Source organism: Gopherus flavomarginatus, chromosome 1, assembly GCF_025201925.1.
Source record: "Gopherus flavomarginatus isolate rGopFla2 chromosome 1, rGopFla2.mat.asm, whole genome shotgun sequence".
Classification (NCBI taxonomy): domain Eukaryota; kingdom Metazoa; phylum Chordata; order Testudines; family Testudinidae; genus Gopherus; species Gopherus flavomarginatus.
The window spans coordinates 249,067,661-249,092,757 of record NC_066617.1 but is presented as its reverse complement, the minus strand read 5'-3'; the positions used below and the strand labels follow the sequence as shown (position 1 = coordinate 249,092,757).

Below are 25,097 nucleotides of genomic sequence, written 5' to 3'. Positions count from 1 at the left end.
TGATGGTGAGGAAGAAACTGAGGATCATGCTCGGGGTAAGCAGATTTTTATGTTTTGGGAGAGGAGGGTTGTGGTTATGGCTGCCTGCATGCATGCCTAAACGTGGAATAGCCCATTGATTTGCTCTATCACGTCTCTGTAATCTGCCTCGGTAATCTCTTGAAAAGTTGCAGCAAGAGCATTTGCAATTTGCTTTCTCAAGTTGATCGGGAGAGCCACCATGGTCCTTGTCCCGGTCAGGCTAACTTGTCCGATCCACTGTGCAGCGAGGGGTGGGGGGACCATGGCTGCACACGGGCAAGCTGCATAGGGGCCAGGGCGGTATCCACATTGCTGTAGAAGACCCTCCCTCTCTTCCCAGGTAACACGCAGCAGTGATATGTCTGGCAGTAGGAAACCCTGTTGAGAATTTAGGGATACTTGAGTGCAGGGCGCCAGGTTCGCGTTTCCCCAGCCCATTGCGCTCTGTTGTTAACCCCCCCCCCCTCCCAGCACGTAGCCAGCCACGCGGTGTGCTCCGGTGTTCCCCACCCCCCCTCTAAGCAGGCATCCAGCACCGCGGTGCGCTCCGGTGCTATGCACCCCCCTCCAAGCAGGCATCCAGGTCTGCGGTGCGCTCCGGTGTTCCACACCCCCCCTCCCAGCACGTAGCCAGCCACGCGATGTGCTCCGGTGTTATGCACCCCCCTCCAAGCAGGCATCCAGCACCGCGGTGCTTCCTCCCCCCACCAGCAGGATGGCGTGAACGCGGACCAAAGCCCAAACCCCCCCCACACACACACACACAAGCAGCTCACCACCTTCCTGTTCACTACTGTCCCCTGTTCAGGACACCAGCTACCTCCTGTACCCATTGCAGATAAACCCCAGTGACCCATTGGTCAATTCCCACTCCCAAGGGGAAATCGGGGGAAAAACACTCACCCCATTGCTCGCCATGACTTAGCTTCCCTGCCTTCTCTGTGTTATGTGAGGTATGTGAGAAGGATGCTACCAAAAGTCTAAAAAGTCCTTCACTGTGTGATAATAAACAATGTAGCCTCTGTGTATTACATGGTTCTATCTCTCTTTTTTCTAGTGACCTTGACTAATGCAGCCGGATCACCGGCCTCACGTAGATTGCAGAACTTGAGACGAAATCCCAGAAAATCAAAAGAAGAATTGATCAAATCTGTTATGAGTCACTACAGCAAAGAAAGTAGGAAGACACAGGAATGGAGAGAGAAAATGTATGAATGGAGACAGAGTGTACATGAATAGAGGCAAACAGAAAGCAGGAGAAAGGAATTATCTGCCAAAAAAACCACAAAGCAGATGATAAGCCTCCTGGCTCGCCAAACTGAGTCTTTCGAGTCTCTCGTAGCCATGCAGACAAATATGTACCGTTGTAACCCACAGCCCCCCCAAAGCCCTCTTTCTTGTTCCCCAGTATTTCCCCAAAACAACTTTCTCCAGCAGCCAGTTTCTTATTACCCCCAGCTGCCCCCAACACCTGTACGATCACCTACCAGCCCTGAGAACTATAATTCTTACCCTGTTCACTCCACCCCCATTATCCTGCAGCATAGTAATCCTGAAGTGCAGCAGACATTGAATAGTGATCAAAATAGGACATATTCAAACCTGTGAATGTACAGTCCACCACCCCAACCCCCTTGCCTTTTATGTACTGTATGTTGAATAAAGGAATTTTTTTCTTTTTCACTACGTTATATTATTGCTGGAAGTGGTAAATATTGTACCCCAAGGTACAGCAAAGCACATCAAATGCATCAAACATTACTGTTGGCTCTCAGCATCAAATTGCTCCCTTAAAGCATCCCTAATCCTTGAAGCCCTTTCCTGGGCCTCCCTATTAGCCCTGCTCTCTGGCTGAGCGAACTCATCTTCTAGGCGTCGAACCTCGGAGGTCCATTCCTCACTGAATCTTTCACCCTTCCCTTCACAAATATTATGGAGGGTACAGCACGCGGATATAGCAGCTGAGATGCTGCTTTCCCCCAAATCTAGCTTCCCATAAAGACACCTCCAGCGGGCTTTCAAACGGCCAAAAGCACACTCCACAGTCATTCTGCACCGGCTCAGCCTGTAGTTGAACCGGTCCTTGCTCCTGTCAAGCTTCCCTGTATACGGTTTCATGAGCCATGGCATTAAGGGGTAAGCGGGGTCTCCAAGGATCACAGTGGGCATTTCGACGTCCCCTACTGTGATCTTGCGGTCTGGGAAAAAAGTCCCGGCCCTCAGCCTCCTGAACAGGGAACTGTTCCGAAAGATGCGTGCATCGTACACCTTTCCAGGCCATCCTGAGTAAATGTCAGTGAAACGCCCACAGTGATCCACAAGCGCTTGCAGAACCACGGAGAAATACCCCTTGCGATTAACATATTCTGATGCCAGGTGGGGTGGTGACAGAATAGGAATATGCGTCCCATCTATTGCCCCTCCACAGTTAGGGAAACCCATTTCTGCAAAGCCATCCACAATGTCCTGCACGTTCCCCAGAGTCACAGTTCTTCTTAGCAGGGTGCGATTAATGGCTGTGCAAACTTGCATCAGCACCATTCCAACGGTGGACTTTCCCACTCCAAACTGGTTCACCACCGATCGGAAGCAGTCTGGAGTTGCCAGCTTCCAGATTGCAATAGCCACCCACTTCTCCACTGGCAGGGCAGCTCTCAATCTCGTGTCCCTGCGCCGCAGGGTAGGGGCGAGCTCAGCACACAGTGCCATGAAAGTGGCTTTTCTCATCCGAAAGTTCTGCAGCCACTGCTCGTCATCCCAAGATTGCAGGACGATGTGATCCCACCACTGAGTGCTTGTTTCCCGAGCCCAAAGGCGCCGTTCCACGGTGCTGAGCACATCTGTTGCTGCCACAAGCAATTTAGTGCCTTCACCGTCAGGCGATTCAATATCATCGTCTGACTCCTCACTGTCACTGTCACTCTCACTTTGCAGCTGAAGGAATAGCTCCACTGCCATGTGTGATGTGCTGGCAACATTCATCAGCAAGGTCGTCAGCAGCTCAGGCTCCATTTATAACAAAAACCGCAGAAATCGCGCTGCAGAATCACAATGCCGCCAAACTGCTCGGAATGTGTAGCAAAGCACCACGGGGCGTTGGAACAGGAAGCGGAAAGACCCGCACACTTCCTTCCCCTTCCCACAAGCCACAGCGCCAAAATGGGACGAGGTGCTATGTGGGATAGCTGCCCACAATGCACCACTCCCAACAGCGCTGCAAGTGCTGTAAATGTGGCCACACTGCAGCGCTGGTTGCTGTAAGTGTGGCCACTCTGCAGCGCTGGCCCTACACAGCTGTACTAACACAGCTGTAACTACCAGCGCTGCAAAACTGTAAGTGTAGCCATACCCTGACTTGTTGCTTTACTTTACCTATGTTTAATTCCCCCCTGTGCCTGATGGGAAAAGGAATTAGAACTTGAGTCTTCCATATCCTAGGTAAATGCCCTCATTACCAGACTATAGAGTCATTCTCACTCTCTTTCTCTGGCCCAATGGCTATTCATTGTCATTCAAAGTGGCAATTCATGGTCATTCATGACAAAATTATAAGCAACTGAAGGCTCTTATAATGGGTAATGTCAGGCAAACTTAATACTAGGTGATGCTACTATCTCCCACCTAACATATATGTATAAAGAATACTTGTCATTATTTATTGGGATTATATTACCAATTATACATGAATGAAGACTACTCTTGTGGATGTTGCTCTCCAAACGTAACATGGATTGTTTTTCTTTTTTCTTTTTAATTTTGAGAAAAATGCAACTGACTATCTCTTGCAGGAACAACTGAGACACAAAAGGAGATTTAACTTTGTGAAATTTGATGCTCAAGCAGTAGCTTGGCAAGAGAAACTTGCTGAAATTAATGAAGAGAATTTGCAAGATGCTTGGCTTTGGATAAAAGATCTGGAGGTAAAATAGAGAGTAACATATCAAGAAGCATGTATGAACTAAGTTCCACTTACATCCCCCATTTATATAATATTATTCAGTTAATTGACTAGTTATGTGGAAAGTTTGACCATGAGGAGTTCTAGAAGGCACTCATATACAGTAGTTATATAGAGTTTGTATTTGATTTTAGTGGAAATTCATGGGCTTATAATATTAAAATTCTTTAGTAATATCATTGTATATCTCCGAGTCCAGTGATTTATTTGTAGAGTTCCTGGGAGTGAGGGGTGGGCAGGGTGAAGAAGCCACATAAGGATTTTGAAGCTGTGAACTAATATAAAGAGAATGTCTTGATATATTTAGTAGATGGTAAGATATCGCAGACGAATATAGAGAGGAGGGGGAAACATTGCTAATCTCTGGGTAGGGAGTTAACTGAATGTTTAGAATCAGGGAACAGATAGTTTAATCGGTATGAATTGAATTTTCTGGGCTTTCTCCATTCTCTGCAAATAAATCACCACTTTACTTAAGCCACGTATACAATACAATATCATGCAAGACTGGGAATACCTTGAAAAGGCATCCATTTGGCATAATTTCAGCCAGTCAGTGAGGAACATCCATTTTCTTTGTTACTCAGTAGGGCTGGCTAAGTGGTTGTCTTTATGAATGTCCTGTCATGCACTCAGCTCTAGATCTTTTTGTTCTTGTTCAATTCCCTGTGCTTTTCAAACTACTGCCAAGCATGACATCTGTTGCTGACCATCAGTATATTTAAAAGAGCATATGTACAAGTCTCAGGGCTTGGCTACACTCGAAACTTCAAAGCACTGCTGGGGGAGCACTGCCGTGGCAGCACTTTGAAGTGTGAGTGTGGTCGCGGAGCCAGCACTGGGAGAGAGCTCACCCACTGCATGTACTCCACCTCCTCATGGGGATTAGCTTGCAGCGCTGGGAGCCGTGCTTCGAGCGCTGGGGCACTGTTTACACTGGCGCTTTGCAGCGCTGTATCTTGCAGCGCTCAGGGGGGTGTTTTTTCACACCCCTGAGCGAGAAAGTTGCAGCGCTGTAAAGCGCCACTGTAGCCAAGGCCTCAGATCAGAAGGTGACTTTAAGAAGAAAGTTAAAGGGAACAGCAAATCACTAGGAATTTTAATCAAAACAAATTCTTTGATATCATGTAATGCACTTGGATCCCCTTGAGGGGGTATTCAAAAGGAGACAGGACTGTAAAACAGTAACAGTTCCTGGAAAATTCCCTTACAAGTGGCAACACTTGTATCATATGAGATAACAGTATTGTATACAAAATATGTCAGATTTGCTGGAACTAATAGATAAAAATATCAACGATGTGTTGAATACAGTACTGCTTCAGAGTTCTTGAGATGATGGAAAACTAGATGGGACAACTTCAAGTGTTTTCTTCATATCACTTGGAGTACCAAGCAAATCTGTTTTTCCATGATGTACTACAGCATATTTTGTTTATTTCAAATTAGGTCAAAAACACATACCATTAACCAAAAGAAGCAAAAGATTAACAATTTAAACATGATGTATTTAGGACTGACATGCCCCTAATATTAGTGGCTGTGTATACTTCTTCCAAAAACGCTACATATACTTGACATACATAACACAAAGGCAGTTAGTTAATTATGATTAGGAGTAGTTATAACTTCTCATGGACTGGAAATAACAGAAGCTGACTGATACCAGGTAACAAGAAAAGTCCAGAATTTCCAGCTAGATATCCCCGTGAGGAATTGATGGGTCCACTTGCGGTTACAAAACCCTGGATGTAGAACAGTGGTGGGCAGCCTGTGGTCTGTAAGCCACATGTGGCCTATCAGGGTAATCTGATTGCGGGCTATGAGACATTTTGTTAACCTTGAATATCCACAGGCATGGCTCCCCACAGCTCCCAGTGGTTGCGGTTCACTGTTCCTGGCCAATGGGAGCTGCGGGAAGTGGCAGGCTGCAGGGATTTGCTGGGTGAGAGGGTAAATGATGATTCAGCTTCGGCCTGTGTTGGTGTCTGCTTTGCAGTCCCTTCCAAAATATTAATTAGAGTATACCAGTAATAAACACCCACAAGGCATATTTCTGGGACGTGTGACTCCTTTGAGAACAGAAGGTATAAATGCTAAGCAAAGTAAATTAGTTAGATTAGTTCCCCAATTAACATCTGAAGAGGTTCAAGACTGTGAGACAGAAGTCCTCAGAGTAACCTAGACTCTGCTTCGAGGGAACTTTGCGTGTTTCTAGAACCAGAAGGGCTCAAGGTGACCTAGGCCCTCCTTTGGGGGATGTTTGACAGACCAAGTTCCTGAGAGGGAAAAGAAGAGAAGAGAAAACATCTCCATCTAGAATTGGTAGACATACCTGCTTTGTTTGGCAATCAGGATATTGTGTAGAGCTAACATAGTTACTGAGGATTTATGCTTGGGGAGCTGAGGCTTATAGGAAAAGATATGTACTGTGTAACCTTAACCGCTTGTGTGATTCTTCCTCAAATAAATTACTGTGCATGAAGCATATCGGTTTCCGAATTCTCACTGATACTGGTAACATCTGCCCAGCCGTGGGCAGTTAAAAGATCCGTTTCAACAGAAATCACCCCACCAACCAATATCTCTTCTTCTCTGGACAAAGCCATCATGCCTCCACTACCCACAACAGCTGATGACTTTAAACCATTTTAGGAGCTATTTAAAAGGATTGCTGACTCGCTTAGGATAACCTTGGAGGAAGTTGTAGCATCTCAACACAAGCTGTTGGACACTTTGCAAACATCAACCTCATTGAACATTGCGTTCCCCATAAATGAGGCACTCATGGATCCAGCCAAAACCATCTGGCAGACCACCCAGTGATACTGCCCATTTGTAAGAGAGCGGAGAAGAATTACTAAGTTGCCTCTAATGATCTGGATTTTTTATTTTCACATGCCCTACTGAATTCCTTGGTGGTAGAGACCATAAATGAATGGCGCAGACAACACCACTCCAGAGCCACCCTGTATGATTAAGACTGGAAATGTTAGACCTCTTTGGATGCAAGGCCTGTTCGTCAGCAACTCTGCAATTCAGAATCGCCAGTTATGATGCACTAATGTGCAAATACACACAAATTATTCTAAAAAGTCTAAGTTTATTGATTGCATCCTTGATGACAAAAAAAGAACAATTCAAAGCAGTCATCTTGGAGGGTCCCCTTTTTGCATGGATAGCCTTTCAAGCTTCGTCGGATGCGTCAGACTCAGCGGCACAATCCATTGCTACAGCCAGAGTTATGCAACAGGCTTCTTGTCTCCACCTCTCTGGTTTTCTGAAAGAATTACAATCTACTGTTGATCTTCCCTTTTGAGGGCTTGAAATTGTTCTCAGCCAAGACTGATGAATCCCTCCATACCCTAAAAAATTCTAGAACAACTCTTCAGTCTTCAAGCATTTGCACATCTGCACAAAGAAGGAAGCCAGAGAAATACCACTCAGCACAACGAACGGGACTGCACCATATGTCCAACCACAGAAACAATATAACCCATAAAAATGTGGACGGAGGCCTACACAGAGGTAGACCACTCCTATCTCAGCCATCAACATCCCAAAAACCCTCCTCAAAACTGCAATTTTGAGTGTTTGGTCGAGGGTCTGACATACCCGTCCCATTTCCAAGTGCTGAAACCATCAACAGCTGTCCATCCTTTCATAGGCTGGCTGACCCCATTCCACCCAGTATGACAGACCATCACCTTGGAGAAAGTGGGTATTAGAAATTATCAACACTGGTTACTCAGTTCAGTTTACCTCCTTCCCTCCTCGCTGCTCTCCCTCCCTGTCCCTCATCAGGGACCTTTCTCATGAGCACTTTCTATAACAGGAAATTGAATCAGTACCAACACAGTATAAAGTGAAGGGCTTTTATTCCCATTACTTCTTAACCAGGAAAAAGACTGGGGATGAAGGCCCATTCTCGACCTAAGGAAACTCAACAAGTGTGTGAAGGTTCAGTGGTTCAGGATGGTCATGCTAGCAATGATAAACCCAGCACTGTAACAGGAGGACTGGTTCTTGGCCCTGGACCTCTAAGATGTATATTTTCATATCACCATACAGCCATCACACAGGAGATTCCTCGGATTTGTTCTGGGACAAGATCACTACCAATACAAAGTGTCTTTACACTTCCCTGAGTGTTCTCCAAGGTTCTCGCATTGGTGGTGGTCCACTTCTGCAAGCAAGGAGCCATGATATTCTTCTTCTTGGACGACTATCTACTCCAAGTCTCCTCCCGGGAAGACGCTTTTGAAACTGGCTCTCTTCTCACAACTAGAACTACAAATAAACATGCAAAAATCAATGTTGGTACCTGAACAAAAACTAGAATTCATTGGGGCCCCCCTTGATGCACTGGAGCCCAAAGCCTCATTAGCTTGGGTGACAAATCTGTGTAGTGGTAATCTGATTGCCACAAAATAGCCTACAGTTATCAGCCAGGACTTGCCTGCAATTATTAGATCATATGGCAGCAACCACATTTGTTGTAAGGCGTGTCAGGCTACATATGCATTGTCATCAGTGCTGGCTCAGGATGGTATATATTCTGCACAGACACAGCCTGAACAAGTGTCTTACGACGTTACTCTCAGTCAAAAACTCTACACTGGTGGACTCAACCCCACAATGAGTTCCCTTCACACAGCCTCCTCCGTCAATGATACTTACAACAGATGCTTCTCTGTTAGTTTGGGTAGCACACTTGCACAACCACACAATCCCGGTCCAGTGGTCCCCCTTGGAGTAAACATTACACATCAACGTACAGGAACTACAAGCAGTCTGCAATGCATGCTCACACTTTTTACCTCTCATCAGGAACAAGACCATAAGGGTACTAATGGACAACACTGCTTGCATGTTTTATATAAACTATCAAGAGGGATCAAAATCACTGAAGCACTGAGATGATAGAGCTGTTGCATCTGCCACAACATGAACATATCAGCTACTTATCAACTAGGATGTCAGAACGCCACAGTAGATACACTAAGCAGAAAATTCTCTCAGGAGCATGAGTGGGAAATAAACACCACGGTCCTACAGAATATATTCAGATGCTGGGGTTTCCTGACTATAGATGTTTTTGTTGCATCCCAGAATGCCAAGTGTCCACAGTTTTGCTCAAGAACATGATTGGGGCCCTGATCTCTGGGCAGTGTTTTCCTCATCAAATAGGATGTGCCTCTGCTGTACGTGTTTTCCCTTAGCTCCCCCTATCCAGGGTGACATACAAGATAAAGACTGAACAATCCAGAGTCATCTTGATAGCTCCCATGTGGCCCAGACAAACTTGGGTCCCTTACCAGTTGAAGATGGCGGTATGCCCTCTTTCACATCTCCTGTCTCAGGATGCAGGTCAGGTTCACCACCCAAACTTGGAGATCCTCCACCTGAAGGCATGGCTCTTCCATGGTTCCAGGACAATGTCATGATTGTTTGGAAGATGTAAGGGACATACTATTAAACAGCAGAAGGTAGACTACATGTTATACTCTACCTGCACAAATGGAAGAGATTCCACATATGGTGTCAGAATGAGGAAACCATGGCTATTACCTCCCCCCTACCACTGGTACTAGATTACATACTGGAGCTAAAGAAATTGGATCTATCCTCGAGCTCACTTAGAGTACACCTTGCAGCCATCATGGCTTTCCGTCACAAAGTTGATGAGTACTCAGTCTGCGTCCATCCTATCACTAAATGATTCCTCAGGAGTATTTGGAACCTCTATCCTGAAATATAAGCCCTTGCCCCACTTAACCTAGTACTACACTGTCTTACTGGTCCCCCTTTTGAACCCTTCCTGACATGCTCACTTGTGCACCTATCAATGAAGGTGGCTTTTTTCATCACCATCACATCTGCCCAGCGAGTAGGAGAACTAGGGGCTTTCATGGCATACTCCCCATATACAATCTTTTTCAAAGACAAGGTTACTTTAAGACCACATCCTAAATTTCCACCTAAAATGTTTTCCTCATTCCATGTGAACCAACCTGTCTACTGTCCATCATTCTTCCCTAAACCCTCATGAGAACAAACGAGGCAATAGTTCATACTCCTAGATGTTAGACATGTATTAGCATTCTATCTTGAAAGGACAAAACCCTTCAGAAAGTCACCAAAGCTATTCCTTTCTGTTATGGGAAGATTGAAGGATCTGCCATATCCAAGAAGAGGCTTTCAAAATGGATTTCTGGGTACATTCACCTTTGCTACCACCAACATGATCTGCAACCCACCCACCCCGCAGACAATGGCACACTCCACCAGATTGTTCTCCAATTCGATAGCCTTCATAAACAATGTACTCATCATGGACTCCGTAAAGCAGCCACCAGGGCATCAGAACACACGTTTATGGAGCACTTCCCAATTGAACAAGTTGACTTGAATGCTCTGTTAGTACTCTCTTATCCTCATTTACAAAGCCCCTTCCTTCCACCAAGAGATACTACTGTATAGTCACTAAAGTGGAGCATCCACAGGGATAGCATTCAAAGAAGAGAGGGTTACTCACCTTGTGCAGTAACTGAGGTTCTTGAAGATGGGTGTCCCTTTGGGTGCTCCACTATTCACCCTCCTCCCCTCTACTTCAGAGTTTAGAGATGGACTCTGTGGTGGAGAAGGAACTGAGGGCGGTTTGGTTGCACAGCACTGTGTAACTGCCAGGAGTGGCGTGAAACTGGGAGAGAGCATGTGCAGCCCAAATGGGCATTGCTAATGAAAGTCTCCGATCGCAGGCATAGGAACTCGGATTCACCTAAAGTGGAGCACCCATAGGGACACCCATTTTGAAGAACCCTCAGTTGCTGCACATGGTGAGTAACCCTCTCTTCCAGACCCTTGATATTTAAGTTATGCTTGTTTGTACAACCACTGAATACTGAATTAGTGCAAATTTTACTACTTTACCACTTCCATCAATTTTCTGACCAGCTGACACTCAACATGTAATTTATACCATGTCACTGCTTTATTATGAATTAGCTCCTGAAATTGCTAGAAAGAGCTGATGGTCTATTTTTAGCAGTTTAACAGTATTTTGTGTATACCCCTCTCTCTTTCATTTGGGTTTTTAGGTTGGAAGTTCCACAAATACACTCAAAGCACTTCAAATTGCACTTGCTGATAGTGACACTCAAGCCATTTATCTTCTGACTGATGGGAGACCTGACCAGGTATTTGTGAAACAAGAAAACAGAGATGGGGTAGTGTGATGATGTGGTGGTAGTGGTAGGATGCCAAAGCACAGCTATAGGAATGAATGAAATATCCAGGAGGCTCAATCTTAAGTGGTTGTCTGTTGCAAAGTTGATGAATTCTATCTCTAAACTAGTGGTAGTGGGGGTTATGGGTTTTTATCCTGAACTCTTACAGCAACCCTGTTTTAGCTGATGGATGGCACTTAATTTAATTCTATAGGAATCTTTTTTAACCAGCTGGTGGTTGGCTAAAAAGCTGAAGGGATATCTTAAAATCTAAGATTAAATAGTAAAACTTGTGTATAAGGTAATATTAAGAGAGAAATTCTCATGAATTAAAAAAAATGCAGAAAAATTGAAAATCCAACAGTATATTTGGATTTAAAGATTCTCCTGCAGTGTTGCAACTGAAACATTACAGGCTTGTGCACTGTATGAGAACGAGAAAGTGAAAATGACTCGTAGGTAGATAAAGAGATGGCCCTTCAGCTACAATTCTTCGTCCCATCCCCAGATAACACGTAGCTATGTAGATCCTCTCCCATCCATTTGCTGGAGGCACATAAGGGCTATTCCATCTCTGGAGAATTGATGTTGTAGTAAATATTGTAAGCAGAAAATTAGCTGTTGACTGAAATTTATCTTAGATTTTTTTCAAGTATCTATGCTATCATAAACTGCTGTTTGTTTTAATGTAAAACATCTCTTATTGATCACATTGGGTCAGATTCTCATTTCACAAGTTATATAGTTCTGGAATAACTTCAGACTCTTGGTTTATATAAGGGGAAGTGAGATCCAGATTTGTGCCAATATGTTTATAGCAGATGAAGTTGTGTTATTTTAACACAAAATGGCATGAGGTTTGAGAAGATATAATGTAGCAAACAAAACTGAAAGGAAAGCACCTCTTGTTCACCTATAAGTGCTATACAAGAAACATAACTGAAAATTTAAGTTATAGTACATGGTGAAAACTGGCCAATGTGCTGATAAGGGCATTTTAAAAATAATTCAATTACCGAGGAAAATTCAGCTCAGTTGCAACATCTGGCATTCAGCAAAGTCTGGATATTACTTAGATTAAAAGGTGAGTTGAATGTTACCTCAAGTGAATTGTTCAAGCTCACATGATAAATCAGTGATTCAGATAGTGTTATAAACCAGAATCCTCTTGGATCTTTAGGAAAAAGTGCAAATATTTTTCTTTGTGCCTTAAGCAGAAGGGTTTGGTCCTATAAGCAACGCCATGGCTAATGAAATTCTGTACAGTGTTTGTTAAATAGTTGTTTATCTGCAGCATATTTAACACTATTTATTATATTTTTTTTATTTTTACAGCCACCAAAAACAATTCTGGTCCAAATCCTCCTTCGTCATAAAGTTCCTATTCATACCATATCTTTCAACTGTGATGATACGGAGGCCAATAAATTTTTGCATGAACTGTCAACTGAAACAGGGGGGCGGTTTCATTACTATAATATTTGTGTGACGGATTCTGAAGCTCCAGAGCCTATTGTGGTGAGTATTTCAAACTAAATATGAGAGTATGAATCTTCATGGCATGTTAAGGTACAACAGAGCTTACATATATGCAATTTGATAAGTATGTGACTTATGAAAGAGACTAATCCACTTAATAACAGTCAGGCTAAAGTGATCTTAAAGCACCAGGCCTGCCATTGCTCAGTGATAGAATTTTATTAGGCCAAAACAAACCTAAATCACAAATATAATTTGATGTATATTTATATGAGTATTGTTAGTTTAAAAACATATAGAAGTCAAATTGTGCCCTGGAAAAAGCAGCTGTGTTTCCTGGTGTCTCAGATGTCAGTAGGGTGACCAGATGTCCCAATTTTATAGGGACAGTCCCAATTTTTGGGTCTTTTTCTTATATAGGCTCCTATTATCCCTCACTGCCTGTCCCGATTTTTCACATTTGCGTTCTCGTCACCCTAGATGGGAGTTATGCTTACACCTGAACTGAAATTGATCTATGATTTTTTACTTCAGTAATAAATGTCCTGTTAATTAATGTGAGCATATATAGCTAAAGAGAGTTTCATGCCCAACATTTTGACATACAGTTGCCCTTGGGTGGGGAGGGTACAGCAGGGAATAAAACCATATCCATAAGCACTAAATTTACAAAACAGCACAGACCTACCAAGTGTAACTAATAAGCTCAGTCTAAAAATCCCCAGTAGTAAATTTCTTCATGGACTTCCAGAAATAATCATTTTTTTAATATTCTTGTTTTGAATTAAAGCATACAGCCAATTAATTAGTTCCCCAAACACAAGGGAAAGTGGAATAAGAACTAGCGTAATTAGGAACAAGAGAGTAGTATGAAATTTTGGACATCAGAGACAGTAATTCAAAAAAGCAAGACTAGAAATAGTTTGCAATTCAAAATATTCCATAGGAATAGATGCCCTTCTAGCTCAGCTGATGTGGATTACGTGAATCCAGAATGTGTTGGAAGGATGAAGCTTGTATCATTCACATTCTGTGCTCTTGCGCTAGTGGGGAAAATACTAGAGCCATCTTTAGAATTCACTCTCGATCCCATCCCTGGTCCAAAAGAGCCCAAATCTGTTCACCTTCCAGTCATGCTTTGAGGTGCACTTCTTTATCCCAAGTTTTGGAGAAGCAGGGACATGATAAAGATGGGATTTGGGGTGTGCTGGGTATTAGTTTGGTTTCATGTTAATCTCCTGTAGGTTATTTACTTATTTTCTTGTCTTAAAGTTGAGGAAAGCTGCTGGTTTTTATCTTTTATATTACTGTACATTTAATTAAATCAAAGGCACCTTAAGATCAGGATGAGTGCTTCCCCCTCATGTACATTAGTTAAATATAAACAATAATCAATATTAAGGACTGTCTAATAATACTAATGACTGGTTAAAAGAATATATGCATAATACAACCATTTTTTTTTAAAAAAAGGCTGTCAATAGAGCTGATGCAAAATATTTCTGAAAAAATGGAACAATGTACTATTATTGTCAGTAAATGATGGGCATGCGACTATAGCAGCACTTTTCTCCAGTAATCATTTAGGGTAGATTGTCCACTGCTTTGTACCTGTTGTAGTTAGTTACCCCTGTGCAAAGTTGGTGTAAAATACTACCATTCTGCACTGGTAATGTTTTTACCTCCAGTTTTCACTCACCCTGCACAGGTGAGATTACTACAACAGGCACAGCACATTGTGGAATTAGGCCCTTAATATATTAGGGTATTTAGGGCATTAAAAATATTATCAAACATGAACCTGATGTTTAGATGTAGGTGAAAAGTGCCAGGGTGGGTATGAACGGGGTCAAATAAGTACAGGTTTTATACTTTCCCCTGTACCTCTTTTTGTTATCTTGTGGGTGCTGTATATGGTTTTCCTGACATGTTTAATTCTGATGCAATCTCTTCATTTAAGTTAAAAGCCTTATTTATACTGCTAGTCCTTACTCTTAGTAGTAGGTGGAACACTAGCGTGAGATCAGAATCAGGCCTATTTGATTGATATGCTGCTGTAATTGTTTGAGAAATAAAAAAATGTATCTTTAATGTGTAACAATAAAAGGGAAACCACATCAATTACTGAAGCTTAGCTGTAATATAATACCACCACTAAACACGGACAAGGGAAGCAAAAGGTGTGTAACTGAAAGTTTAGAGCAACAGGGCTATCCATGTGGGGTTTTTTTGGAGTATGTAAAATTTTTTAAGAGATAACTGGGGTTTGTTAGGTAATTGCAGTCTTCTTCTTAAGAAAATTACAAAGCTTACATTGTCTTGCCAAATACACTTTAGTGCTATTTTTTGCCATAAGCTTGCATCTCCTTTGCTAAAGGATATTTCTCTGTGGCAACATGAAATTACTGCCATCGTCATTTTTCCTCCCTCTTAATTTTATGCTAATAGTCAGTCTATGTTTGGTGAGTGACCAAAGCAAATTTTGTTATAGAAATGAGGGAAACTCTTTGAGGAAAAAATCCAAATAATCCAAAATGTCATTCCCTTTTTCTACACTCAAACTTATTTATTAGATTGTTTCTTTTAAGGAATGAAGCATGTTTTAAGCGTAATTATAGTAACACATTTGATTTTTATTTTGGCAGAGTGAAGATATATACCTTTTAAAAAGAGAAATTGAACAGGGAGAAAGAGATCTTGAGAAAGTGCAGACCTTTCACACTGAATGCCTGATGATGAATTGGGATAATGGAGAAAAAGATTGTGAAAATAAGTATGTCCTCAAACTGTCTTTATGCCTCAGAGTGCTCTATAGGTTATGCAAACTACCTGTTACATTTCTTGTCTTGTCTTCATTTTGCATTTTTCACCTCTGACATTCTCCTTAAGATGTTTTCCTTTTGCAAAGAAAGGTTAAAAAATCTTTAATTAATAATATTGTAAGAATCATTATGGAAAAAAAAACAAATCTGGAAGAAAAAGATGATGAAAATGTATTGCTGGGAATTGGAACAAAATGGTGTGTGAGCCAAGGTGGCAGCAGTAACAAGAACCAGTTCAGATACTGTGAGTATTCTTCTGCCTCCTGGAGACAGTACATGCTTGGAAAAAAGTTTGTCCCTTCAGTTTGATCCCACAGAACACGTTTGTACATTCATTCCATATTGATCCTTATGGTCTTAGTTCAGTTCCCCTCTTCCCCCCCCCTCCTCCCAATACCACTACATTCAGTACCAATTTACAAGCTCTTTGAAAGTCTAATTGGACAAAGAGTGAATGTGTATGAAGAATGAATGTCCCTAGAGATGTCCTTTAGGTCACAGTGGATGGAGGCAGATTCTTAGGGCACTGGGGGAAGTTTTCACTGCTGCTGATTACGCAGTTTCCATTTTATAGAAATTCAGAGATCTTAGATCTCCAGGTATATCAATTGGATACCTTACAAGAGCACTAAATAAACAAAAAGGAGGAAATTATTTCACCTGATGCCCACTTCACTTATGGGCATGTGGGCACTTCACAAATACAAAACCAAAAAAATTACATCTCAAAAAAGAATTTCCACAATTAATGAAAACCATCTCCTGCCTTAAAAAAATTATCTGAATACAAGCAAAAGTTCATGATTTATTGTTATAGAGGATGTGCAGAATGATTTAAGATGCATGGAAGGAACAGTCAGCAGGTCAGTATTAAAAATATGTAAATATGTAAAAATATGTAAAAAATATGTTTATTTCAAGGCTTGTTGTTGTCCTTAACATTAGTAGAGACATTTATATCACTTATTATTTATAGGATGGCTCACTCTCCTCCCTCCATCCTTGGGAATTCAAAGCAGCTTTAATAGAATAGTCTGGCCTCAGTAAAGGATAGACAACTTACATATGTATCAGGGTTTTTTACATGAACCTTTGATAGTAGGACTAACATTTTTTAACCTATTTGTAAAATCAAGACCTTAGTAAAATAATGTGAATCATTTTGTAGTCTTGCAGAGCATTTGAAATCAGTATTTAAGAGCCGCATTCATTTAAACTTAACGTTTGAAAAGTGGTTCCCTACAAATACATTTATACTCCTGAAGGTTATTAACTTGCTTGTTTCTTGTCTTTATCACTCATAAACAGGCATCACAAGCAGACTCTTACTGCATCCTCTGTAACCACACACATTCAGGAGCTGAACACCTCTTCTACCAGTAAGCCATACTGTGCCTCAGAAAAGCCATTGCTGACTTCACACCAGCATACAGTAGATGTATGGCAAACTTGTTGTGACAGTCCAGTCAGAAGGAAGACAGCACTGTATGCAGGTAACTATCTAAAATGAAACATGCATATTATTCAACAGAATTTATTCATCCACTGTGAAGTGATTCTGTCATCTCTGTTGCAAATAAAACATTTGATTATTTAAACTAAACATTATCTTAAAACTCTAATTTATCTTCCATCGTTTTTGCATTTTGTTCATCTTGGACATTTACCCTAGACAGGTCAGTGTCCAGTCATTTGCACTTTCTGGTACAGTGCTGTGATGGTTATCTTGCACACCCTGCAGGGGAATGCCTAATTTAAATTATTTTGATTAAAATTTTAAAAATACAGTGTAAGCAGTTCAGTTAATAGTAGGCATTTAACCCCTCTCTCTTTTAAATGCAAATAAATGAAACATTGTTTGTGTTACTGTGAAGACCTCGTGTGTGTTTTATTAGCTACAGCATTAATTAAAAAAACCTTGTGTAAATACTGAGAACCAATTAGAGTTGAAGTATTGTTACCTGTGAGGGCTTGTCTAAGACAGTTCATTTAAGAACATGGGATGAAAACCAAAGAAGTGTTATGTTTTCAAGAATTGCAGGCAGCCATTTGATTTGTAGGTTAGTTGTCCTTTTCTCTCTGTCTGAATACCTGCAGAGCAAACAAAGACTAGTCTGCTCAGGACCCTGGGCCATCGAGTGAGATCCTGTGAAGAAAGACCAGATGAGAGGATATCTCCTGAAAGAAAGGGTTGTTTACTCAGAAATAGCCTGAAATCTGCCACTATTTTTAAAGGCAAGTTATAACAACTGGGGGAATTGAAGTCACTTATTCTAATTTGTTTAAATCTGGTGGTAGCACATTTAAGACAGAGCTGAGTTATTGATGAGCTTGTAAACTGCAGTAAAAAGGATTCTGACTGGGTTTCACTGACCTGGTCAAGGAAGCATTTTCATCAGGATGGTAAATTTGAGATATTAAAATATGATGGATACCAATGGAAAATTGAATCAATTTCACATGTCTGTAAATAGCATTCAGTTTAGCATCATCTGCAAAGGAAAGAATGGTCTGTTTTTTTTGGAAAGACCTCAAGATCCTTGCACACCATCTATACACTGTCACTTTGGCAGGGTCATTTTCCATGAAAGTGGTGCAGAATATTGTCATTGAAGACTGCTGAAGGCATGTCTGAATCACAGTTGTTTTTCTTGAAAAGGGTGCACATCTGGTGTATGTTTATTGTAATCAAAGAAACATGAACATTGTGTATTAGCTTAATGAGATGGCAATGACACTATGTTATGTTACTATGGCCTGAGTTGAGGAACAAGCTTGGTGAATCTTTGTTCTTGAGTTAAAGGCTATAAATCTAAACAAAATATAAAATAATTTTGAAATGGGTTTGTCTACATTGGCATTTTTGTTACTAAAACTTATTGTTTGGGGGTGTGAAATGACAAAAGTTGTAGCAACGAAAAGTGCTGGTGTGCAGAGTGCTTCATTGGTGGGAGCCATGCTCCTGGCGATGAAGCTACCGGCCCCTCCTTGGAGGTGATTTTATTTTGCCACCACACAATGCACCTTACAACGACGTGGCTGCAGCAACACAGCCATGCCCTTGTAAGGTGCACAGTGTAGACATCTTACACAGTGTAGACATAGCCTTAGTGCTTATCTACTTTTACATTTTTTGTTTTTATTAGTTCTTGTGAAGTGTGAGTGGTCAGGCACCACGACTGAAACACAAGAGAAATTAATTCTTGTGAATACATTTAGTAGCTGGAATAAGTATTATTGCACAGCCTTAGTAGCACTTTTAATAGGCTCAGATAGAGCCGATGCTAATTACTTTGTGGGGTGTGTGTGTGTGTGTGTGTGTGTGTGTGTGTGTAAAACCATTACGTGATGCCTTTGTAAATATGTAAACGTTTTTCCACAGAGCTGAATACACAAAAGGGGGCAAAAAGAACATCTAAAGAGTACGTACATGTGTCACACACAAGTGATGGTGGTTTATATTTCTTTATTTTCCATAACTGCTATATTACCAAATATGTTTCTGTTTGATATTACATCTCACAATCTCTTATTTTTAGTTCTCTAGATACGTCTTCAGCTCATTGGCTAAAGACTCATGGTTTGGTTGCTAGACGACTCACCATAATGGATGCCTTAGCCCCTACAGCTGTTCCTCACAGCACTAAATACATCTCGGTTTTAGACAAACATGTTGTTTCTAAAGTATTTGATGAGGTAAAACTCTTATGCTGTTTCAGGGGAAACTTAAAATTTACCTTTGATTTTATTTTTTTATTATTATTATTTTTATTATTATTCATCTAGATAAATATTGAATAAGTGTGTCCTCAAGTGTCTATAGCAGAATGTGGGTTATTCACAGTAAATGTACTATATACATTTGGAAATCTTTATTCACAACAAATTATGATAAAATAAAATTATTAATTATATTTCCTGCAGGTGACAAGAGAATAGAGCTTAATGCTGTTTGCATTTCTTGCCTATATACCAGTTGGTGACAACATGGAGCCACCAGGTGTTCAAAAATTGTTTGTGGGCCATAGTCATTAATGGTATTTGTTAAATCATTGGAGTTTTGAATTTTGGGCTCAGTTAGTCAGCTAGTAAACTGGTTACGCTTTCCTGGATCACTGAGTTCTCAGAGCTACACATGTTCTCTAGAGTGCTTTTAAAAAAGAACAGACTGAAATGATCTAGGATCCCATCTTGATAGATGCTGAGTGCCTCTTGTGAGGTTCTATGTGTTAACAATTTCCGCTGAATTATTTGTCTTGAAATGTGAACCTGTGCCCTCCCCACAGGGCAATCCATGTTGTGGAAGGTTACCCCTGGAGGAATTCTTAAATTGGTGTATTCTCTCTCTACATGCTGAGAATTTGTTGTAGTTCATTCTAAATAATAAATGTTTTACAAAAATAACACAGCAGTGGAACAGCTGGAGAGCATGAGCTTAAATTGAATAATGAGGAGGTAAAGGCTTTGTGAATGGGATATGATGTAAACCTGGGTGAAATATTCATTAAAAAATGTGAACCTACATGCAATTTAAGATTTTTTAAATTTCAGTTTTAAATTCCAATCTAAGTGCATTTTTAAGGGAATTTTTGCTGTGACATTCAGATTTTTAAAGAAAAAATAGGCTCACTATTTTAGTGAAAATAGCCAAAAAAAAAATCAAGCTTGTTTCTGATCTATAAAAAAAGGGGGAGAGACATTTTTTAAAAGAAAGATGTCTTTTTGCCTCAAAAACGTACATAAATGTATACATTTTTATATTTCATATGTGAAAATAGCCTTTTTGCCAAAACCGAATAAAGCAAAACTTATGTGAACCTGCGGAAAACAGTGAATTTCAGTATGAAATGTCACATAACAGAAACTGGGAATTTGACAAAACTCTAATGGGCTATTTCTTGGCAATTGTCACCACTCCCTATGCCCAGGGCCGGCTCTAGGTTTTTTGCTGCCCCAAGCAAAAAAAATTTTGGCTGCCCCTTCCCCCCTCCCCTGGCCTTTTTTTTTGCCTTTTACACGTTTGCACTTTGCAGTTTTGATTTGACTGTTTAAAATTAAAAAAAAAATGAAGACAGAGAATTTGTAGTTAGTGAAATAAAACAATTTCCTACTAGTAAAAAGAACAGGAGTACTTGTGGCACCTTAGAGACTAAAAAAGTTATTTCAGCATAAGCTTTTGTGGGCTACAGCCCACTTCATCAGATGAGCTGTAGCCCAGGAAAGCTTATGCCGAAATAAATGTGTTAGTCTCTAAGGTGCCACAAGGACTCCTGTTCTTTTTACGGATACAGACTTTTCCTACTAGTGTAATTTTAACATTTAATTTTAACAAAACCCTCCCGCCTGGCCCAACTCTTACCTTGCTGTGGATCTGGCCTGAGGAGGATTCATCTCCCAACACCACCGCTCCTAGGGCCTGGGGTTGGGGCTGCTGCTGGATCCCAGCCCCGCTCATCCTTCACCTTCGCCTTGGCCTTGGCACAAGCTGGGCTCAACCCAGGCTGCCGCTCTGCTCCCCTCTCCCCTCCCCAGCCAGGAGGCGGCGCAGAGGGGAGGAGGAGAACGCAGCGGTGGGGACAAGCTGAGCAGGAGTGGCCTGCCCGGGCACCATGTTCCCCCCTATCCTCTACAGCCGAAGCAGGGCTGTGCTATCGGCTCGCACCTGGGGGGTAAGGGTGGCCGCTGACCGCGGGAGAGTGGCGGGGACAAGCCGAGGAGTGGCCCGTCCTCTGTAGCTGGGGAAGGGCCGCGCTACCGGCTCCCAACGCTCTTCTGCGGTCAGCAGCCAACCCCGGCTGCAGAGGATGGGCCACTCCTCAGCTTGTTCGCGCCACTCTCCCTTGATCAGCTGCCACCCCCCAGGCGGGAGCCGGTAGTGCGGCCCTGCCCCGGCTGCAGAGGACGTGCCACTCACTCCTCCTCGGCTTGTCCCTGCCACTGCAAGCCAAGGAGCTGCCCATCCTCTGCAGTCGAGTAGGGCCGCGCTACCGGCTCCTGTTGCTCTTCCGCGGTCAGCAGCCACCCCCACCCCCAGGCAGAGCCGGTAGCACGGCCTTGCCCTGGCTGCAGAGGACAGGCTGCTCCTCGGCTTGCAGCGGCGGGGACAAGCCGAGGAGCGGCCTGTCCTCTGCAGCTGGGCAGGACCACGCTACTGGCTCCTGCCTGAGGGGTCGGGGGTGGCAGCTGCCTGCAGGAGAGCATCGGGGACAAGTTCTCCACTTAGCTAGCTCCCTGCCCTGCCCTGCCGCACTCGGTGGCAGAACAACAAGCCTGCGGAAGAGCAGCGGGGACAGGTTCTCCACTTAGCCGGCTCCCTGCCCTGCCGCACTCGGCAGCAGAACAACAAGCAGGTTACCGCCCCCTGGAGTGATGAGGATCCAGCCGGAACACCACTTCTGGTATGAGCTGGGGCCCCAGTATTATGCCACCTCATATATTTTGCCGCCCTAGGCACCTGCTTGTTTAGCTGGTGCCTAGAGCCGCCCCTGCCTATGCCCTTTCCTGGAGAGCCCTACCAACTGTTCTCTTCAGGTCTCCCCATGGAGAGTTTCCCAAGCACTCCCTGCATCTTTCTAGGATAGTCTTGAAAATTTGTTATAACTGCTGCTTTAAAGAGGCACCTTGTAAAAACTAAAAGCCTTCTAGAATAGTTTGAGCCACCTCTGCAAATGGTATTTTAGAGAAATATTTTATCTAGATATTATTGGGCCAAATTCATCCACAGGGATGAATGTAGGCCATTATATTTGAAATGAATATAATGGTATAGCTGTTAGCAAACGATGCAATATTTGTAGGCTTTTTGGGTTCGGGGACATAATTACAGATAGGGATGAGCACATTTTTTTCTTACGAGAAAAAATAGTTTATTTGCTGAAAAATGCAGTTTTGGTCAACGCAAAACTATTCGTGAATCTGACCTGATAGTTTTGTTTGGGGGAAAGTTTTTCAGGGTCAGTTTGAGAGAAATGAGTGAATTTATTCCACTTTGTATAAATACTGTGATGGGGCAAGGCCAGATGGCTACAGTAAAGTACTGAGGAACAAGTATGTTAGTCCCAGGCTAAACAAATCCCTAGTACCATGGTAACCAAATGGCAGTTGCTGCAGGTTAATCAAGGCACCTGGGACCAATTAAGATCTTCCTAGAAGGCAGTGGAGATAGTGACATTGATTAGAACATCTGCAGCCAATCAAGGCAGGCTAATCAGGGAACCTGGGTTTAAAAAGGAGCTCACTCCAGTCCAGCAGGTAGGAGCCAGAGGAGAAGGAGCATGTGTGAGGAGCTGGGAGCAAGAGGCGCAAGGAGCTGAGACTGAGAGGGTGTGCTACTGGAGGATTGAGGAATTATCAGACAATCAAGCATTATCAGACACCAGGAGGAAGGTCCTGTGGTGAGGAAAAAGAAGGTGTTTGGAGGAGGCCATGGGGAAGTAGCCCAGGGAGTTGTAGCCGTCATGCAGCTGTTACAGGAGGCACTATAGACAGCTGCAATCCACAGGGCCCTGGTCTGGAACCCAGAGTAGAGGGCAAGCCCAGGTTCCCCCCAAACCTTGCAACTCCTGATCAGACACAGGAGGAGTTGACCCATACTGTGGGTTCCACCAGAGGGGAAGATCAGTGAGGTGAGCAAATCCACCAATAAGCGCAGGACCCACCAAGGTAAAGGAGGAACTTTGTCACAATCTTTAAAGTGAGAGTGACTCTATAGCTGGTGATTAAAGCAGTCACTTGGGGAGAGAGGGTTAAGAGATGTGGATTCAAACTCCTCCTTTTAGTCAGGCAGAGGGAAGATTTGAATCCACATCTCCTAGATCAGTGCCTTAATCACGAGGCTATAGAGTCACTCACACTTTGGCCCACTGAATATTTAAGTAGTTAAATAAAGTGGAACAGCTTCAACCGGAGAAATTGAGAGCAACCCACCCAGAGTAGCCTATAACCTGTCGATAGATGCTTACCTGGCAGGGCTGTGATTTGAATTCAAGTCCTTGCTCCAGAGTGGGGATTTGATACTGGGTCTCCCACATACCAATTTCCTAACCACTGAGCTAAAGGTTATAAAGGGAAACACACATACCTGATCTGAAACAGACTTTTCCAAGTTGCTGACAAATTCCAAACCTTTTTGGAAATGAACTGATTTTCTCTGATCTTTCAGTTTGCTGGCTGAATCAAAAAATCAGTTATTTGCCCGCTCTCGTTAGAAGCAGTTATAAATTAACACTCCTGTCCTGCCAACTATTTTTATAGAGAACTTGCCCACAGATTTCATTAAGACATCGAATGAATAGCTCAATGGTAGGTTATGGCCCGAAATGCTGGAGCCTGCATTATTGCAGGTCACGAATATGCTATATGTCAAGGAAGGAAAGGAACTGGAACTACTACTAAGTGGAGTCAACTTACCTTTATCAGCCCTGGAACTCAATCTCCTTTGGAATCCATGCCAACACTTGAAGGAAAAGTTGAGAATAGGTGTGACTTTAATTATAAATAGGGCCCTATGAAATTCACGGCTTTGAAAAATGCATCACGGACCATGAAATCTGATCTCCCCATGAAATTTGGCTATTGTAGGGGAGGGTCAGCTCCAGCTCCTAGTCTTGGCTGGGCTGGGGAGGGACGGGACTTCTTATTCCTCTGCAGGGGCAGCTCCCAGGGCCAGGTCAGACTCACCACTGGGAACCTCCCCTGGCTGCAGGAAGCTCCGTGACTGCTGGCTTGGAAGCCAAACTCTGAAGGCCGCTCTGAGGTAAGAGTGGCAATCCCGTGACCCTCCCCTCTCTCTTTTGGGTCGGGACCTCCATGGTTACAACACTGTGAAATTTCAAATGGCAACATCTGAAACCACTAAATTGGCTATTTAATAAATCCTATAATTGTGAAGTTGACCAAAATGGACCGTGAATTTGGTAGGACTCTAATTATAAAGCTTGAGCAGGAATTATGAGGTTGCATTAAGAATCTTGGTTGCTCCTATACTTGAAAAGGCTCCATTCAGAATCATTAATACATACACAATTGTTGGTATTCTTTCTCCTCAGATCTTGGTTTTGTTGGAGGTAAAATGCTCCTTTGGTTTCTTAGAGGACATTTTTATTTTCATCCTCTACAAACATTAATGCACTAGCATCAGATTTATTGTTTTGGAAATAGAGAAGCAAGCAAAAAGGTTGCCATGGCAATTCTTCATTAACATCATGCTCGTGTGCTCTTTCATTTTTGTGTGCCCTGGCAGTTTCACCTGAGTTATTTCAAAGAGATTAATTCATTACACAATGCATCAGTTTCATATCCAGAATAAAAGGTGTTCTAGAAAGTTCTGGAGGAATACTTCTCTGTAGATTCTTTTGTGTATCTGCTTTGCAGATTGTGGTGTATTTAATAAGTTTAATGCCATAATAACGCGTGTATTTTTGCTTTCCCTTCAAGTACCACTCAGACTATTAGACCCATTCCTTGAGAAGTTATATTGAATTTTAATATATTGTACTGTTGGGATAAAGGGTGCTGGGGGGACGCATTTTGTTGAAAAGGGAGCCTATGTGGAGAAAATCCTGCCAGTCTCTTACCCCTTTTATATAA

The 25,097-nt window shown here is 42.4% G+C and overlaps 1 protein-coding gene across 2 annotated transcripts in view; it reads left to right on the top strand.

The window, feature by feature from the left end:
* Window positions 1-25,097, top strand: part of VWA3B (von Willebrand factor A domain containing 3B) — a 146,871-nt gene that overhangs the window by 47,928 nt on the left and 73,846 nt on the right. For both annotated transcript variants that reach the window (XM_050932009.1, XM_050931999.1), the window contains exons 13-20: window positions 3,810-3,941; window positions 11,080-11,178; window positions 12,544-12,726; window positions 15,333-15,460; window positions 16,818-17,002; window positions 17,607-17,744; window positions 18,892-18,931; window positions 19,049-19,205. In XM_050932009.1, coding sequence (XP_050787966.1) covers window positions 3,810-3,941; window positions 11,080-11,178; window positions 12,544-12,726; window positions 15,333-15,460; window positions 16,818-17,002; window positions 17,607-17,744; window positions 18,892-18,931; window positions 19,049-19,205 — 1,062 coding nt within the window. The remainder of the gene's footprint in view (window positions 1-3,809; window positions 3,942-11,079; window positions 11,179-12,543; window positions 12,727-15,332; window positions 15,461-16,817; window positions 17,003-17,606; window positions 17,745-18,891; window positions 18,932-19,048; window positions 19,206-25,097) is intronic.